The sequence below is a fragment of the Tympanuchus pallidicinctus genome, unplaced genomic scaffold, assembly GCF_026119805.1.
Source record: "Tympanuchus pallidicinctus isolate F22 unplaced genomic scaffold, pur_lepc_1.0 scaffold7, whole genome shotgun sequence".
Classification (NCBI taxonomy): domain Eukaryota; kingdom Metazoa; phylum Chordata; class Aves; order Galliformes; family Phasianidae; genus Tympanuchus; species Tympanuchus pallidicinctus.
The window spans coordinates 14,790,461-14,806,785 of NW_026294791.1; the positions used below are offsets into that span (position 1 = coordinate 14,790,461).

Genomic DNA, 16,325 nt, shown 5'->3' on the forward strand with positions numbered 1-16,325 from the left:
ACTTCAGCGCATTGAAAACAATAGTGGCAACATTAGAATGTTGCGAAGTTTAAGCTATGTGGATCCTGGGAACGCTCACACAGAAACAGGAAGAATACTGTGTGCAAGTTTGACAGGCCTATTGAACCAATGTGAAGTTGAATGTGACAGTTTCTTGGATTGCACCATTACTGGTATTGAGATGTGATGTCACCACTACAAGCTGGAGTCAAAATGGCAGTCTATAGAGTGGTGATGTGTGAATTCCCCATTGCAGAAAAATTTCAAGACATAGGTCGTAGTGGGTAAAATGATGTGTACTGTCTTTTGGGATAGGAAATGGATAATCCTTCTGGATTTCCTGGAACTTGAACAAACCGTCATCTCTGACTGCTATATCACAATACTGACCAAGCTGAAGGCTCAAACTTCCAGTGTCTGGCCAGATAAGAAGACAACTTTCTCTTTGCATCGCAGTAATGCCAGGCTCCATATCAGTTTGAAGACCATAGAGCACATTGCCTGTCTTGTCTGGACTGTCCTACCACACCCACCATACAGTCTGGATTTGTTGCCCTCTGGCTTCTGTCTCATCAGGCTGATGAAGGATAGACTGTGTGGGCAACGTTTTCTCAGCAACAATGCTGTCATAGCAGCTGTGGAACAATGGGTCACTTCCACTGGTGCAGATTTTTACGAGCATGGCATGCAAGCTCTTGTTCATTGCTGGCAAAGATGTGTAGTTAATGGTGGTGACTATGTTGAAAAATAACGTCTTGTAGCTGAGAATTTGTTCTATCAAATAAAGTTATTGTGCTCTTTATTGTAGTTTCTATGGAAAATAAATAGGAGGCATTACTTTTAGAGCAACCTCTGTGTGTGCGTGTATCTATATATATATACATGCATGCATATGAAAAAAGATATGTATATTCTTGGTCAAAGGCAAGTTGTTGCAGAACTTTGGGATAAAGGAAATAGATGGTTTCATGGTTTGGTTTGGCCATGACTGATGATTATGGGAATGTAGTCATATGTATATTATTGCAGTACTCCTGCATTCACAGGCAGCTATCCATGTGTGCAGAGGAGATAGTAGGAACATACAAAGCAACTGGCTGGTTGTCCTGATGTTCTTCACTGGATTCATGTTAAAAAAGTACCAGTCAAACATAAGAAATGGATCTGGTGGTATTTAAGACTACTTGAAAAATGTGATTGAGGTCACTGTATGGGCACTTTTTGGCCATTTGGTGTTTACTTCTTGTTGAGTTATTGATTTCAGATGTAAACAGAGCACTGAAGTAACCCCTGCATGTCTCCTGATAGTCACAGGATGCCTCCAGGCTATTTCATGCTAAGTGAGGTATGTGGCTGTGCCACCCCACCACTTAGGGGGCATCAGGTATGACTGTGTGTGCCTGTGGCACAGAGCTGCATCAGGGAAGGGCCAGACTGAATAATAGTAAAAGGTTTTGCACTTTCACCAGGGTGGTTGAGCACTGGGACAGGCTCCACAGGGCAGTGGTTGTGGCACCAGCTGCTTGAGTTCAAGAAGCATTTGGACACTGCTCTCAGAGATAAGGTTTGAAGTTTGGATGAAGCCAGGAGTTGGACTCAATGAACCTAGTGGTTGCCTTCCAACTTGGGATATTCTATGATTCTATGGTACATGATTCTAGAAATACTGCTGGAAGTGAAGTTACAGAGCAGTTTTTCTTGGGACAAGTCCCAGGTTGTCACCTTGCACAGGACACAAGACCAGCAAGAGGTTGGTGGCACCGCTCTGCAGAGTCCTTGCATTATGGGAGGCACAGTCAGAGCCAGGATTCCGAGATCAGCCATAAGGTACTAGCACAAGCACAGGCTTTCTGCCTTTGCCCTGCTTTCCAAAATCTTGGCGTGCTGATGGAAGGGCTAGAAGACAATTTAAGAGAGGAGAACCTTCCTCCCAGCTCAGTGTGATGCTAATGCTGCATTGTGAGATTGCCTTGCTGTGTACTCGAGCTTGCTCAGGGCCTTTTGGGCTCACTGAGAAAGTTACCTGGTTTGGCTATGTGTAGAAACAGTGGCAACAACAAAGACCTGACTAATGTGTTTTCCTCCAACAAGAGGACTACTTTCCTTTTATTTCAAGAGCAGCTGGAGAGTGGCAGTTATGCTGCTATAAAGGATGAGTAACTTGCCAAAACTAGTTCAGGAATCGAGCACCTGGGGTGAGGGGAAAGCATTGCCTGCAGAAAGTGAAGAGCTGCATCTGTGACCTGATTTGCCCATTTGGTCAGCCAACCAGCTTACACATCTGTTGTAGGAGTCAGTCGGTGGGATGGTGTGTGACTGGATGGCTGTGAAGGCAGCTGCAAAGGTTATTGTGCACGTGTGGTCATGGCTGCATTAATGGTGGCAAGGTGCTAGGGACAGGAAAAGAAGCAGGAGTTGTGGAGGGGCATCTTTTCCAGGAGGCAAGTACTTTGTGTTTTCACTTGTGCTGGCTGAGCAGGTAGCTGGATGTCGCCCTGGAGCAGGAGTGAGATATACCTGCAGATTAGCTGGAGTCACATTTCTCCTTTCTGTATTTTTATGTTGTTTATTTGGAGTTAAATTGAAGTACGTACTCGAATTTTCATTGTCCTTGATACAGCAGAAGCGACTGAAAAAGGTAGGTTTCAAGGGTTGGTACATTTAATGCTTTTTTCTTGCATTCTTTTCTTTCATCATCCTCAAACAGTAGAAAGGAGGATGGCTAAGTATAGAGAAAAGAGGTAACTATAAACTGATTTGTCTGTAAGCGTAGCAATGTTTAGCCTTTGCAAAGATAGTGCATTAAATACTAAATTTGACTTTATTTTTAATAACACTGTTATTTCACTTTTTTTCTGAAAGGCTGGTGGTTTTTGTTTTCTTGCTTTGAATTTTACAGCCCTGAACATGTCATCACTTAACAAATAATCAGTTTTAGATTGTAAGAATTCTGGGGCAAGGGTTGTCTGCCCGCTCGAGAGCCCTCGGTGCAGAGGTTACAATTTCAGCTGGAGCATTTGGGTCAAACCATAATATAAACTTAGCAATAGTAAATATTTAAATTGGAGGCTGAATGGCTATGTTGGTGCTGGTGATTGGCAGCAGGCAACACAATAGAGCTTTACTAAACCCTTTTGCAGAGCTGGAAGCTTGCTTGTAGGTATGCTGCAGTCTACAAGTCCTTTGGAACATTTCTTTCTGTTTTTAATGCAACGTTTTGAATGGGATTTGAAAAAAATCCTGCATAAAAAGAAAGGAGGTGATGTGAATCCATTAGCAAAATTTCAAAGTGACAGCCTCCAGGTGATGTGTGGTAGTGTAATTCCTTTTTTTATGCTTAAGTACTGACAGTGAAGTACACACCCTGAATCAAACAATTATGGGACTAAATGGACTTAAGAAAATAACTTACCTCTTACAGAAAGGAGCTTAAGTTTAGTGGAGGGAAAAGAAATATAGTAATCTTAAATCTCTTGGAGGATAAATGCTGGAGCTGAAGGCATTTTGTCCTGGCGTGAAACCACTGAAGTTTCAGCTATTGGAAGCTTGGCAGGAATGTGGAGACATTAATAAGTCACAATTCATCTCTTGTTAAAGTTCTTACACAAGAAATCACCGTTGTTACCCATCTGACCAATATGCCTGAAGCACAGAAGATTTATTTGCTTGATAAAGAGCAGGTAGGGATGCAGCAGCCTATCTGTTGCTGTCAGGTGTCTGCCTGTGGGATGGGATGGGGGAGGTGGGGCAGGGGGAGAGGGGTGTGAGAGGCTGCTCAGTGTTTGTCCAGAGTACTTTCTGTGATGTGGCTTTACAGCTACTCCTTGGTTTGAGTGAGGAAGTCACTTCTCCTAGGGGAGAGAAGAAGCTGCATGATGTTTAATTAGGAACATAGTTTGAATTTTGTCCTGTTAAATGTGCTTTCGTACCCTGGTTCTCAGCTGAGCTGGCACACCTTTGTACAGATCTTGGCAGGAACAGAGGAACTCTGATACATGAGTAGGAGACTGGTGTTACGTGCAGCTTTGTGTTTTAATTTGCCTTTCTTTCAGTTTTTTCAGTTAAAGTGTGACTCTCTCCTACATAAATTCTAGCTAATGAAAGTGCCAGTGTGGGCACTTCAACTGCAGTATTTCATGTGTGTGCAAATCATATGTGAAAGTTCTGTTTAATATGTAAACCAGTGAGAGTCTGTGTTTGCTCTTCTGTCTGCAGAGATGAACCAGCTCAGATAGGCAACAATGGACCCTGTGCTTTCGTTAAAGGAACTTTTTGTCTGTTCTTGGCTCTGAATCTCTGTGAAGGTGCTGTAAATGTTCTAGTGCAAGGTCACTGGCACATCCATTAGAACTAAAATAAGGAAAGTATTCATTCAGAATAACTGGTGTTAGTTACTCAGTAAACCTGCTTACATTCTGATGGAAATGTGGTCTGGAAACGAAGTAAACCTAGACTCCTAGGTGTTGTGAGTTAGAGTGGAGGGGTTGCTTCTCTCTGAAGAGGGGCTTTTAAAGCCTGCAGCAACATGAATATCAGTGATGCATTTTGTTTTCTTTGGTAGACATTCCTTCCTAGTCTTTCTGTATGTTTTGGGTACGTAGTTAAAGGTACTAATATCTTCTGTATTAAGATTTGTATCTTCACAGACTGTGGCTTAAAATCACCAAAGGAGCAACTCAGTGCCAAGTTTAATTTCTTACAGCTTTTGAAGTTGCCCCAGTTCCTAGTGAAATCCACAACAAGATGAGACAGACTGGCAGTGTGTGTGGCTGTAGACCAGAAAAGAATATTTTTCAGAGGAATTGTATGAGTCACAGAGTGCTGTTTCTACCTGACATCAAGCAATTTTATATAACAATCTTTGTAGCCACAAGGACATGCATATGTAAAAGCAAACTTAACTTATTGATTTGTTTTGTCTTTCAGATTTCTGAGCTAAAAATAAGATTTCATTATACTTTTTGTCTTTTTCTCTCCCAATTCCTGAAATGACTTTTTTAGGGACTAAAAGCTGTCTGTAGGGACTGGAATCACCAGATGTGCTTTTATTTTGGTGTAGTTTGCTTCTGCATCTTGATAAATTCCCAAAGTGCTCTGGCCAGTAGAAGCACCAGATGTTTGCTGTGTTTCTGCACTTCTGATGGTGGTCAGGAAAGCACTGCAGAAACATCACTGGCAAGATATGAGGATAGCAGATTTTGGAAGGATAAAGGAATTAAACATTTAACACTGAAGTGCAAGCAGCCATTACGGTCTGTGTTGTGTAACTGCTATGTTTTATGTCCATGTGGGTTAAGTCAAAACTATCAATTTAGAGTAGAAGTGCTTTGCATTGAACCGTGAGTTTTGTGCACACGAGTTAAGCTGTCTTGTTGGTATTACTGGCTTGGATTTGTGTTAGGAATTCTGTGAACTGAGATAGGAAGCATCTGCTCACTGTTCTTGTTCTTAGGTAAAAGAGAAAATGCTTTTTCAAGTTTGATTCCCTGCCTGTCTGTCACTGTTGCCATCACTAGTGATGTATCTGTCTTGGGTAAAAGGAGGGTGGGATTACCAGATGTCTATTTTGCTTTTGCATCTTGCTGAATTCCTGGTATCATGTAAGCGGTGGTGTTTCTAGCAGCAAGCTAGGTTTGGCACGGGTGTGTGCAGCTATGCTAAGGCGTGGTTTTGCCATCATCCTCAAGGTCCATTTGTTACTCTGCTCTAAGGTTTCTATAGACAAATGTATACTGCAGACGATTCATGTTCTCCATTAGAGAAGAAATTGCCTGTCAGTGCTCTATGTGCTCATGGACTGTTGCTTGCAGATATAAAAAGCATAAGTTCCTGCTGGGTCCAGCCTCCATTGATCAGTTTTCCTAGATTCCTGCCTGTTGCCCTGCTCGGTGGCTTGTTGCAGAATGGTAAGAGTGTGTATGTGATTGTCAGACCTGAGCTGTCTCACAACTTGTTATGGCAAGCTCTTTGCTGGCTATGCAGAGGGATGCTCGAGGGCCACTCTTCATTGTCTGCTCATTTCCTTTTCCTGGCTTCTCTCTCAGAGCCTTTGTGGTTTCTGATGCTACTAAAGTGTGAGCAAGGAGCTCAGTGTTGCTGGACGTTCACCTTAGGATCTCTCTGAGCTTTTCAAGGTCAGAAACTGACTAGTCGTATTCTGGAAGAGGCTGAGCCCCTCACCTGCATCCTGAAGCCTTGGGATAAATGTGACTAAAAACTTAAGTTTGCACTTCTGGTCAAAGCAGCTCCTGTCATAGAAGACTTGTTCAGGAATAGCACAGCAGGCTGAATGGGAAGTAGTTCATTTTCTGTGCTCTGTGGAAACAGAACTCACATGTGGTAATTGCCAACTTAATTGTGTTAATGGCCTTTGGGTGCTTTTAGGAGCTACTCAGCAGTGCAGTGTTGGACTTCTGTCTTGAAAGTCATCCTTAAACAGACCTGGTGATTTATAGCAAGCAAAGACTGAGGTATGATTTGAGAGTTTATTGTTAGGGAAATTATGGCTGCTAATGCTGCTTCTCAAATACCACATTGATTACAAAACCATCTGTGTAGGAGTGATGTATAGCACTAGACTTCCAAAGAGCTGATAAACAAGGAAGATTGAGTGTAAACACTTAAATAGCAGCATCCAAAAGTAGGTTAGAGTGTTATACAACCAGCTTTGAGGGGCAGAATTTTTGAAGATTTAAAAAAAAAAACAACATATTTTTGTAAATGGGTACTAATTTGAAACTAGTTCTATGAAGTGAGAATTTTATTTCTGTCTCCAGCATACTGAAGCCTAACGTGTGCATGTGCAGCCTGAGAGGAACTGTGTTTTGTTACTTGTTCATTTACTGTCAATCTGGTCAATATTTTACATAAAGATGATGATTTCCAGTTGGGGAATTTATTTACAGTCTGTGTCAGAGAGATGATATATTTTGTTTCAGTCAAATTCCAAAATTATAATGTGGTGAAGGAGTGGAGGTGCAATTTGGGGTGAAGAAGTGGAGTGAAGGGGTGTAGGGGATGTACTGGTGGTGGGTTTTCTTGTTCTTTTATTTCTCAGTGTGTTTGAATGGTGTTAATCCATCCTCCTCCTTAATCATGCAACTATCAAATAACAGCAATGTATTTTTCCATACATTTGAATGTATACATTTTACACATTTAAAAGGCATTGTGAAACTCTTGTTCTGTTGTTGGAAATCTCCTTTGCCTTTGTTGCATTCTCCTTATTCAGTTATCGCTAATGATGCACACAGAGCATTGTGTGGTACACCATCTCTGAAGTTCTACCTTTGGATTGAAATACGGTTAGTTTTAAGTCACATAACTCTTCCCATAGCAATTTGCTTAGCCTAAAGTATAAAATGGATAAGTAGGGCAGATGCTACACGTCTGTGTGTGCAGGATACATTCATTTAGTTCCTTGTGTGAGGCACAAAGACCGGATGGTGCCATGGTGGTGGTGGTTGCAGCTTGTCTGTGGATCAGCTAGTGCTTGTTGCTCCTGGCTAGAGGCAGTTCATACTGTGTTCACAGCACGTCCAGGCCCAACTGGCTGTCTTCATAGGATTCTGCAAAAGTAGAAAAGCAAAGGAAGTAGGAATAGTTGGTAGGAAGAGAGTAAAATATACAGAGGAAATAAGTGGAGCTCTGTGGTGACTTTATCAAAAGCAAGAAAGCAAAGTTATGGGAAAACTTTTCTTCTCCAAAATTTCCTGTGGGAAGGAAGCAAATGATTTTGGACAGGGCACTATTTTTTTTTTTACAACTAGAAGTGTGTTGGTTTTGTTTTGTTATTTTTTTTTTATTCTTAAAGAATTCTTGACCAGTTGTGGTGACAAAGCTAATTCAAGGATCTTCTTGTTTCTTGAGACAAAGTGCTCTTGTTCAGAGTCTTGGGAACCTGAGAGTGAAACAAGAGGTTTATGTGTTGTGATTCTGTTTTTATTTGTTTGTTTTAACTTTGAATTTGCTTTAACTTTAAATATGCTCTTAAAACAGGAGGGCCAGTGAATTACAGGGTCAGAAGATGAAGTTTTATCAATAAGTACAGGAAGAAGTAGGATGTAAATAAACATTAAAGTGACATACCAATCTGCTGCTTCCTTTTCCTCTAATTTCTGTATTTAAGCTGAAATATTTATTAGGAAATAAACCCAACACATTTACTTTGTATTTCAGATTTTATAGTCTGGAGTAAATTAGAAAAATTCAACAGGTTAATCACATTCTGAGCTTTATTATAGCTTTGCCTTATGATTAATGAAAGTTTGACTTATGCACTTAATTGTCATTCTTGCTGATTTAACTTAGCATCTAACTTAGATTGTATTGTGATTGTCAGTTCTCACTGCAGTTGCATCTTTCTGTGATACATTTATATAATTTCAAACTAAACAAGGTCGTTTTAGTTTTAGAGCTCAATATTGTTTTAGCAGTGGAAAGGGAGATAGTATTTCTCTGCTTTGAGAATTTGCATTTTTCCTCCTTAGGAGGTAGGAAGAAGCAGTTGCACTTAGAACAGTTATATTAGCTTATATCAAAGAAATATTTTCTAGAGAGAAACACCTCAGTGGCTGAATGGGGATATTGGATTTGGAGCTAGGGGAGTCTAATGTTATCCTAGAGAATCATCTAGCTTACAGAACTGGAGACAACGGGTTTTGGAGAAAAGATTGTTTTGCTTAAGTTAGAAGTCTTCCTTATTTTGTGTAGCTGTGCAGCTCTGCATATTGTACTGTAACAGGCTTGAGTCAAAATTTGTTCTTACTAATACTGCACTAACGTGCTATTTTGAAAGGAGACTATGTCCCTACATTCCGTATCAGAAACTGAAAGCTTCTTCTCTCCAGGAACCACAGTTTGGAACTAGATCTCTGTGTCTTCTGCTGATGCTCAAGGTCTGTTTGGTGCCTTGTGTGTCATGAGGATGAGTTTTTACTGTGAAAAATCAGATGTTTCATCTGCATAGTACTTACTGAGTTGCCTGCTTACAGTTTTTGCACTGATGTTGTAAATGGAGCCCACAGTGGCCTTGAGGGGAGAAGGCACAGGACAGTGAGTCACAGCTCATGCAGTCAACCACAGGCTCAGATTTCCAAGTTTGCCTCTTACTCAGCCATGCCATCCCTACAGCTGGTTGTGAAACCCCAACCCCAGTGTGGCACCCATGAAAGGAGGTGAAAATTAGCAGTGAAAAGGCTTCATATCAAATCCAAGGAATATTCCAGTCAGTGAGCTTGAAGAACAGGTAATAAAAACTTAAAATAGTCTAAATTCAGTGTTGGCTTAAGGAAAGCTCAAAACAAGGTACTGTATTGGATCCATTGTTCAGAGTGCCTCTTAATATTTTGACTTTTCCTGAGCATCTGCAAGTGCTCACCATCACCACACTGTGATAACGATATAAAAAACATATTTTCCCCATAAAATTGAGGACATTGTTTTTCCCCTAAGTAGAAGAGAAGCGGTTTACATTAGACATTAAGAGGAAATATTTTTACTCAGAGGATGGTGAGGCACTGGCACAGCTGCTCAGAGAAGCTGTGGGTGCCCCATCCCTGGAGGTGCTCAAGACCAGGTTGGATGAGGCCCTGGGCAGCCTGAACTGGTGGGTGGCAGTCCTGCTTATGGCAGGGGTTACAATTAGATGATCTTTAAGTTTCCTTCCAATCCAAGCCGTTTTATGATTCATTAATTGGGGAAACAATATTTGTATGCATTACCATTTGATCCAGTAACTACATCGTAGCTTTCTCAGTATAAAACATCATAAAAAACATCCTAAAATAAAATTGTACTGGGTTTTCACATAGTAATGGCAAGACATTCTCTTGTGGGTTGATACTTAAGGTGAGGGACTAATCCATCTGGTAGTCATTGTGGATGCTGAAGTGTTTGTGTTGAGGGACATGGTTAGTAGGAGCTATTGGGAATAGGTGAACGGTTGGACTGGGTGATCTTTTAGGTCTTTTCCAACCTTGGTGATTCTATGATTCTATGATAAGTGGGAGATAGACTGTTAATATGTTAGACAGAAAGAAATGAGAGGCCTTGCTCATGATGGTACAAGATGCTGTGCGAGTCATGACCAATGTGCAAAGCATCTAGCAAGTGCTATCTACTTTAATTACAAGGTACTACAAAAACAGTTAATGGTGAATTTCACATCTTCAAGGACCCAAGCAGTTGAAATAAAAAATCAGTCAGTAAAAATACAGAATCAGATTTTATACAAGGTAGTCAGTTTTTTCTGTTTGTTGCTAATACATATCAGCTACAGATCTCTTAGATATTTCAGTTGCGTATACCAGGCCTCGGTGCTTGTACTGTGACGTGATAATCTTTCTGTTTTGATGCTAAAATAATGAGTCATTTCTGTACATATCCCTTGAGAGAAGCGTATTGGGTGAAACGATAGACAACGTGTGATATCCAACAAAATATAATGAAAACTTACATTTTTTGAAGCTTATATGTCCATGGCGTGATTGTTTTTCAAATGGTAAAATAACCTGCTCACTGGTTTCATTTTTGTTTTCTTGTAGGAATGTTTACCCTTGCAGAAGTTGCATCGCTCAATGACATCCAGCCAACCTATCGTATCCTGAAACCATGGTGGGATGTATTTATGGATTATCTAGCGGTTGTGATGTTAATGGTTGCCATTTTTGCTGGAACCATGCAATTGACCAAAGACCAGGTGGTCTGCTTGCCAGTTTTGCAGTCTACTATAAACTCAAAAGCACAACCCAGCACATCAGGGAAGGCTGACTTTACCACTGTTGAAACAACCACTGGTCAAGGAGAAGAAGCATCAACAAGAACGGTTTCTTTTGGAAGTGCCCCTACTGTAACACCTGATGTACCTCTGAGCAGAGCTACCTCTCCTCAGTATCAACCCACTGAATCAAGTCAGGAGCTGAAGAAGGAGCAGAAGGATTCTTCAGGCCGCAAAACAAATTTGGATTTTCAGCAATATGTATTTATTAACCAGATGTGCTATCATTTGGCTCTTCCTTGGTATTCAAAGTATTTTCCCTATCTTGTTCTCATCCATACCATTATTTTAATAGTCAGTAGCAATTTTTGGTTCAAGTATCCCAAGACCTGCTCAAAAATTGAGCATTTTGTGTCCATATTAGGGAAGTGCTTTGAATCCCCTTGGACTACAAAAGCACTGTCTGAAACAGCATGTGAGGACTCTGAGGAGAACAAACAGAGGTTAACTGGTGCCCAGTCCCTGCCCAAGTATGTTTCCACTAGCAGTGATGAAGGAAGCCCAAGTGCCAGCACCCCCATGATAACAAAGTCTGGCTTCAAATTTTCAGCTGACAAGCCAATGATTGAAGTTCCCAGTGTCACTATTTTAGATAAAAAAGACGGAGAACAAGCCAAAGCACTGTTTGAGAAGGTCCGTAAGTTCCGGGCTCACGTGGAGGACAGCGATCTGATATACAAACTCTACGTTGGCCAGACTATCATCAAGACTTTTAAGTTCATATTTATTCTCTGCTATACTGCAAACTTTGTCAACACCATTAGTTTTGAACACATCTGCAACCCGAAAGTGGAACACCTGATTGGCTACACGCAGTTTGAATGTACTCACAACATGGCTTACATGTTGAAGAAGCTGCTTATCAGCTATATTTCTCTCATTTGTGTCTATGGTTTTATCTGTCTCTACACGCTCTTCTGGCTGTTCCGAATACCCTTAAAAGAATATTCCTTTGAAAAGGTCAGAGAAGAGAGTAGTTTCAGTGATATTCCCGATGTCAAAAATGACTTTGCGTTTCTTTTGCATATGGTGGATCAGTACGACCAGCTTTATTCTAAAAGGTTTGGTGTCTTCTTGTCAGAGGTAAGTGAGAACAAACTACGTGAAATTAGTTTGAACCACGAATGGACTTTTGAAAAGCTGCGGCAGCACGTTTCCCGCAATGCCCAGGATAAGCAAGAATTGCACCTTTTTATGCTATCGGGGGTCCCTGATGCAGTCTTTGATCTGACGGATCTGGATGTGTTAAAACTGGAGCTGATTCCTGAAGCGAAAATCCCAGCAAAAATCTCCCAGATGACAAATCTTCAGGAACTTCATCTGTGCCACTGCCCTGCAAAGGTCGAGCAGACTGCCTTCAGCTTCCTCCGGGACCATTTGAGATGCCTTTATGTAAAATTCACAGATGTCGCAGAAATTCCTGCGTGGGTGTATTTGCTCAAAAACCTCCGAGAATTGTACTTGATAGGCAACTTGAACTCTGAAAATAATAAAATGATAGGGCTTGAGTCTCTCAGAGAGTTGAGACACCTTAAAATTCTCCATGTGAAGAGCAATTTGACCAAAATCCCCCCCAATATCACAGATGTGGCCCCACATCTGACAAAACTGGTCATTCATAATGACGGCACTAAGCTTGTGGTACTGAATAGCCTTAAGAAGATGATGAATGTTGCGGAGTTGGAACTGCAGAACTGTGAACTGGAGAGAATTCCCCATGCCATCTTCAGCCTCTCTAACTTACAGGAACTGGATTTAAAATCAAATAGCATACGCACAATTGAAGAAATCATCAGTTTCCAGCACTTAAAAAGATTGACTTGTTTAAAGCTGTGGCACAATAAAATAGTCAACATTCCTTCCTCCATTACCCACGTAAAGAACTTAGAGTCTCTTTACCTCTCCAATAACAAACTCGAATCCTTACCAGCCGCAGTGTTCAGTTTACAGAAACTTAGATGTTTAGATGTAAGCTACAACTCAATTGCAGTGATTCCAGTGGAAATAAGTTTGCTTCAAAATCTGCAGCATTTTCACATCACGGGAAACAAAGTCGACGTTTTGCCAAAACAGTTGTTTAAATGCATTAAATTGAGGACTTTGAGTCTGGGACAAAACTGTATTACCTCAATCCCAGATAAAGTTGGTCAACTGTTGCAGCTGACTCATCTGGAACTGAAGGGAAACTGCTTAGACCGTCTGCCAGCCACGTTGGGGCAGTGTCAGCTTCTCAGGAAAAGTGGGCTTGTCGTGGAAGATCACCTCTTTGACACTTTGCCCTTGGAAGTTAAAGAGGTATTGAACCAAGACACAAGCATTCCCTTTGCTAATGGGATTTAAGCTGAGGTGAAATGCTCAAGTAGCTAACTTCCAAACAGTAAATGCTAAAAAGTGTGGCTATTGTGAGACCATGCGTTTTTAGAAAGCAGATTTCCTTGGAAGGCGAGACTGCTAGTGGGATTATAAGAGGTGTAACCGAGTGTTCAATGTTTGCAGTGTTTTAAAAAGATTATTTCCAAAATTTTTGAGAGGATAAAAAGAACCTTAATAATCTCAATTCTTTTTTCCTTAAATTGTTTGTAACTTGGATGCTGCCGCTTTTGAATGTTTACAAATTTGCTTGCCTGCTTAAAGTAAATGATTAAATTGATGACCTTTTCTTACTATGCAAGTTATTCTTTAAGGTCTGGATTTACTTTAGTGCATTGTGGGAGGAAAAACAAAGATAAGTATTGTATATGGGACGGTTCTAATAGCACTTGAAACACACGTTGGTGTGTTGTTAGTGTTTAGCTACTCTCAGCAAACGAAGCCACCATTTTCCTGCACTAAGGTATGTGGTTTGCATGGGGCCTAATATGTTTGCCCTCATTCTTCATTCTGAAGGCCTCATGGTTTTGGATGAGATTTGTCTGTGACTTAGTGTGACTCCTTCAGAGCTGCGAGGACCTGTCCTGTTCCACGGCTCTTCTACCCCAGCTTTCGTAAGGCTCCTTTGTCCTGAGTAGCAGGGAGTGGTAAAAGGGAGAGTAGTGCCACTGGCCTTCCGCGTTGGGGATAGTTTTGATGTTTGACTGTTCTGCACGATAACTTCTGAGAGTCATTAAACAGCAGGTGACTTTATTGCTGGTGTTTTGCTTCTCTTCAGAGTTTCCGTCTGGGAAACTCAAGACGTTTTACAAGAGTCAGTGATTATTTTGTTTCACAGCCCTTGCCCAGGAACAGGGTTGTCTGCTCTATTTTCCAGACTAATGACAGAGACTTAGAATTACCCAAACGTGATTTAGCTTTATCACCTATTGTAGCGTATCTTCCACACATAGACTTTAACTGTAGGATACCCTTACCCCAGCCCTAGTAATTTGATATTTTTGAACATTTATGCACTGTTAGAGAACCCTAAATGTGTGCCAGATGAGTCATCAAATAAAGAAAAAAAGCAGACAGCGGTGAGTGTGGGATTTTTTTGTTTGGTTGATTTTGGTGATGTTGGTTTTTGTTGGGTTTTTTGTTTGTTTGTTTGTTTTTTGTGTTGTTGTTTTTTGTTTTTTAAACTGAGATTACATTGCCAGAACCATGAAAGAAATACAATCCATTAAATCTGCAAAATCATCAGTTGTAAATCCTGGCCATTTACATTCCATGTCTGCAGAAAAGAAGTACTATGCTGGGAGATGATTACATGATTACTCATGGTTTAAACACAATTCCCTATTGTAGTGCGGTCAGGACTGAACTAGTCTGATGTTCAAGGGACTGTTCTTCTCACACACAAATCCTCATGCACAGCAATTTTTACTGCAGCTTTACCAGAGCTGCCCTGACTTACACCACTCTTAATGAGGGCATAGTTTAGGCCTAGGGGCATTGAGCAGTCAGAAATAATTTAAATACTACTCTTATGATTCTTGCACATTTTATTGTTAATCATTTACTATCAGTCATGCTAGGATGACTGTTCTCAGCTGTAGGTAGCAGTCTCATAATACATACCTATGCCATATGTTTATGTGTCCCAGGAGACTGGTTAGTGAACGGTGGTTTTCCCACTTCTTTTGAGGTGCGGTCTATTTTCTCCTTGCCAGCTGCTGGTAAGCTTGTGATGCTGACAGTTCTGCAGCACCAAGGCACAGATTTGGCACAACACTTGCGGTTACTGATCTCTTCTGCACTGGGAAATGTTTGTGCTAACTTCAGATTATTTTTTTTCGACTAGGAGTTGTTAAGGCTGCGGCGGATTTTTTGTTGTGCTTTTAAGAAACTCTTTCACGTGTTAATTTTTTGCACATAGATCACTTTAAAATGGCTGGACTAATAACTCTTAGAAAAACTGTGGGATATAATGTTGGTGTGTGCATTGTATTTACTGTTGACTGTCATTTCAGTTTCCAAGAAATTGTGTATAGGAGGGAGGAACAGTTGGAAGATGGCAAAATAATTAAAACGTTTAGAACTATTTCTACATTTTTCAATTTTTTTTCCCCTTAATTTAATAGCAGTGTCTCACAGAATGCAGCCATGGGCTGACCCTGCTTTTTTAAAAAGCTTTTTTGGATGTTTCTGATGCTCCTAGTGTCCCTACTGTTGTTCAAAAATAAGCCCATGTTCACTTAATATGAGTACAGTATGAATAAATTAGATCCCTGTATGACTAGTTATTAGCCAGTTGTACTCATTTAGGCAACTTCCTCCAAATAATTGTGTTTTAACTTCAGGCTTGTGATGCTTACTCATCATAACCTCCATTCCTGTTTTTAGGAGAACTTTCTCAGCGTGGGGAAGAACTGCCCATCTTCCCCAGGTCGCCTCCTTCCCCAGTCCTTCCTCTCTCTGTGACTGTTTATAATGTTCCCATTTCCTGCCTGTCAACTGACACACTCTTGCTTTAAGGTCTTGGAAGTTCATCTTTTTTCCATGTAAGGCATGTGAAACATATTTTGCATTTCTATTTGATTTAATAAATAAGATGTTCATATCTTCTTCTAATCTATTATTTCTGGGGGGAAAACATGCTTGCATAGTGAAGTCTCCGATTTCAAGTGTCTTATGTTGAACTTGCTCTCTGGTGCCTCTAAATTTAAGGAGAAGATGTAAGAAGCTCCTAGTAAGTTCTGTAGGTATCACTTCTAACTACAACACATTATGTCAAGAAGGGTGGGATTGTTTCTTCATTACTTAACACATAACTTAAATGAGGTACCACCATTTTTACTTGACTAGCATATTTTTGCACAGTTTGCACAGTACCTGTGACTCTGGAAGAAAAATGTTTGTGTTCCTTTAGATAAGAGGAAATAGGAGATGCCTGTTCTGTTTGTTTCCACCTCTGCAACACAATTCTGAGAAGATCCTTCAGTTTTCCAGTAAGTTGTCCTTTTGGAGCATGTGCATCCTGTGGCACAAACTGAGATACTGCATTTTGAGCAGGCTGGAAGATGTTGTACTAAGCAAAGGCTCTCTGCTGCTAGATAGATGGCTTTGCAGTCTTGAGCTGCTCCCTCTCATCTGGGCTTCCCCATTTGCTACGCTATTGTTCAGGTCTGGTCAT

The 16,325-nt window shown here is 40.7% G+C and overlaps 1 protein-coding gene across 5 annotated transcripts in view; it reads left to right on the plus strand.

Annotated features, from left to right (window-relative positions):
* LRRC8D (leucine rich repeat containing 8 VRAC subunit D) overlaps positions 1 to 15,752 on the plus strand; it is a 46,091-nt gene extending 30,339 nt beyond the window's left edge. For 4 of the 5 annotated variants that reach the window (XM_052666595.1, XM_052666597.1, XM_052666596.1 and 1 more), the window contains one exon: positions 10,545 to 15,752. In XM_052666595.1, coding sequence (XP_052522555.1) covers positions 10,547 to 13,117 — 2,571 coding nt within the window. In that variant the 5' untranslated portion in view covers positions 10,545 to 10,546 and the 3' untranslated portion in view covers positions 13,118 to 15,752. Of the gene's footprint in view, positions 1 to 2,342; positions 2,639 to 10,544 lie in introns of those variants that run through there. The other variant, XM_052666598.1, reaches the window with a different exon arrangement.
* The last annotated feature ends 573 nt before the right edge of the window (positions 15,753 to 16,325 follow it).